Raw genomic sequence first — 1428 nt, 5'->3', positions numbered from 1 at the left:
CCCGCCATCCCCGGCCCCAGCACCCAGCCAGCAGCTGCCTGCCCTCCCCCTCCAGGCAGGGGACCCCCGCACCCGAGCTGGGGTCCCCTCTGCGACCCTGGGCTCCGGGCGCCCCGGAGTGGCGCAAAGACCCCCGTTTGTCACCTCTTCCATTGCTGCTGGGCTGGGAAATGGGTGATTCGGGCCCAGACAGGAGCACACCCAGTGGGGTGGGGGTGCTCAGAGGGAGGGTGACGCTCCTTTGGCATGGGCTGGGTGCTGGGGGCTTCCCTCTGGGCAGGGGTCCCTCCTGGAGGTGCTCCTCGCTGGTCCCTTTGCCGAAGCCTGAGCCCCTGTCCCTGTTGGTCTGTGTGTCCCCCCAGGTTGATGATCCCTGCTGCTGCCCTGGCCAGCTGCCTGCCGTGACCCTGGGAAAGCAGCGATGGAGGGGTTTGGGGGAGCCCCCAGGTTCCTGGCCTATCCACGTGCCTTCACGGTGCAAAGTGGCACTGACGCCATCCTGAGCTGCCAGATCACGGGCGACCCCCGGCCAAGCATCCTCTGGGAGAAAGACAAGACCCCAATCGAGCCCTCGGGCCGTTTCCACGTGGAGGCCAAGGGGGACCTGTACAGCCTGCTGGTGTCCCGTGCAACCCCCCAGGACAGTGGGCTCTATGTCTGCAAGGCCAAGAACAGCGTTGGCGAGACCTACGCCGCCGCCACGCTCAAGGTGGAGGTGGGGGAGTCCCAGGAAGAGGGATGCTCAGGTAGCGAGGCGCTCGCCTTCCTCGTTGCCCCCTCGTCAACGCGGGTGTGCCAGGGGGAGGATGTGATGTTCACCTGCAGGGTGTCCGGGCAGCCCTGCCTGGTGCTGGAGTGGGAGAAGGACGGACACAAGCTCTCCGACCTCTTTGAAAGCAGCCACTTCATGGTGGGGCAGGAGCCAGAGGACTGGCACTTCCTGAAGCTGTTCGGTGCCCGGCCCCCGGACGGGGGGGTGTATGTGTGCCGGGCACGCAGTGGCTCCCAGGAGGCCCTGGCTGCTGCTGTGCTCCTGGTTGAACCCCGGGTGCTGCCGGATGGGCTCCCCAATGGCTCTCCTGCTGACGGTCCCGAGCCGCTGGTGGAGCGGCAGCAGCGGCGGCAGCGGCATGTGGCAGGACGGCACATGGGACCGGAGACTCGGGTGCCCAATGGCGCAGTGCTGGCCAGGGTGCCGGGGGCCAAGGGGTTTGCCGTGAGCACGGGGAAGCACGCCAAGTTTCGCTGCTATGTCACCGGCAAGCCCAAGCCAGAGATCGTCTGGCAGAAAGATGGCGAGCCCCTCACCCCCAGCCGCAGGCATCTGATCTACGAGGACCGTGAGGGCTACTTCATCCTCAAGGTGCTGTACTGCAAACCCCAGGACCAGGGGCTGTACGTCTGCACCGCATCCAACACCGCTGGCCA

At 66.8% G+C, this 1428-nt stretch overlaps 1 protein-coding gene across 1 annotated transcript in view; it reads left to right on the top strand.

Annotated features, from left to right (window-relative positions):
- Positions 1 to 421: 421 nt before the first annotated feature.
- Positions 422 to 1428, top strand: part of OBSL1 (obscurin like cytoskeletal adaptor 1) — a 21131-nt gene continuing 20124 nt past the window's right edge. Inside the window, 1 exon segment of the mRNA XM_035897090.1 lies at positions 422 to 1428. Within this exon segment, the coding sequence (XP_035752983.1) occupies positions 422 to 1428 (1007 nt within the window).

The sequence above is a fragment of the Egretta garzetta genome, unplaced genomic scaffold (genome assembly GCF_000687185.1).
Source record: "Egretta garzetta isolate BGI_Z169 unplaced genomic scaffold, ASM68718v1 scaffold577, whole genome shotgun sequence".
Classification (NCBI taxonomy): domain Eukaryota; kingdom Metazoa; phylum Chordata; class Aves; order Pelecaniformes; family Ardeidae; genus Egretta; species Egretta garzetta.
The sequence above is the reverse complement of the archived record's forward strand: the minus strand, read 5'-3'. Positions and strand labels throughout refer to the sequence as shown.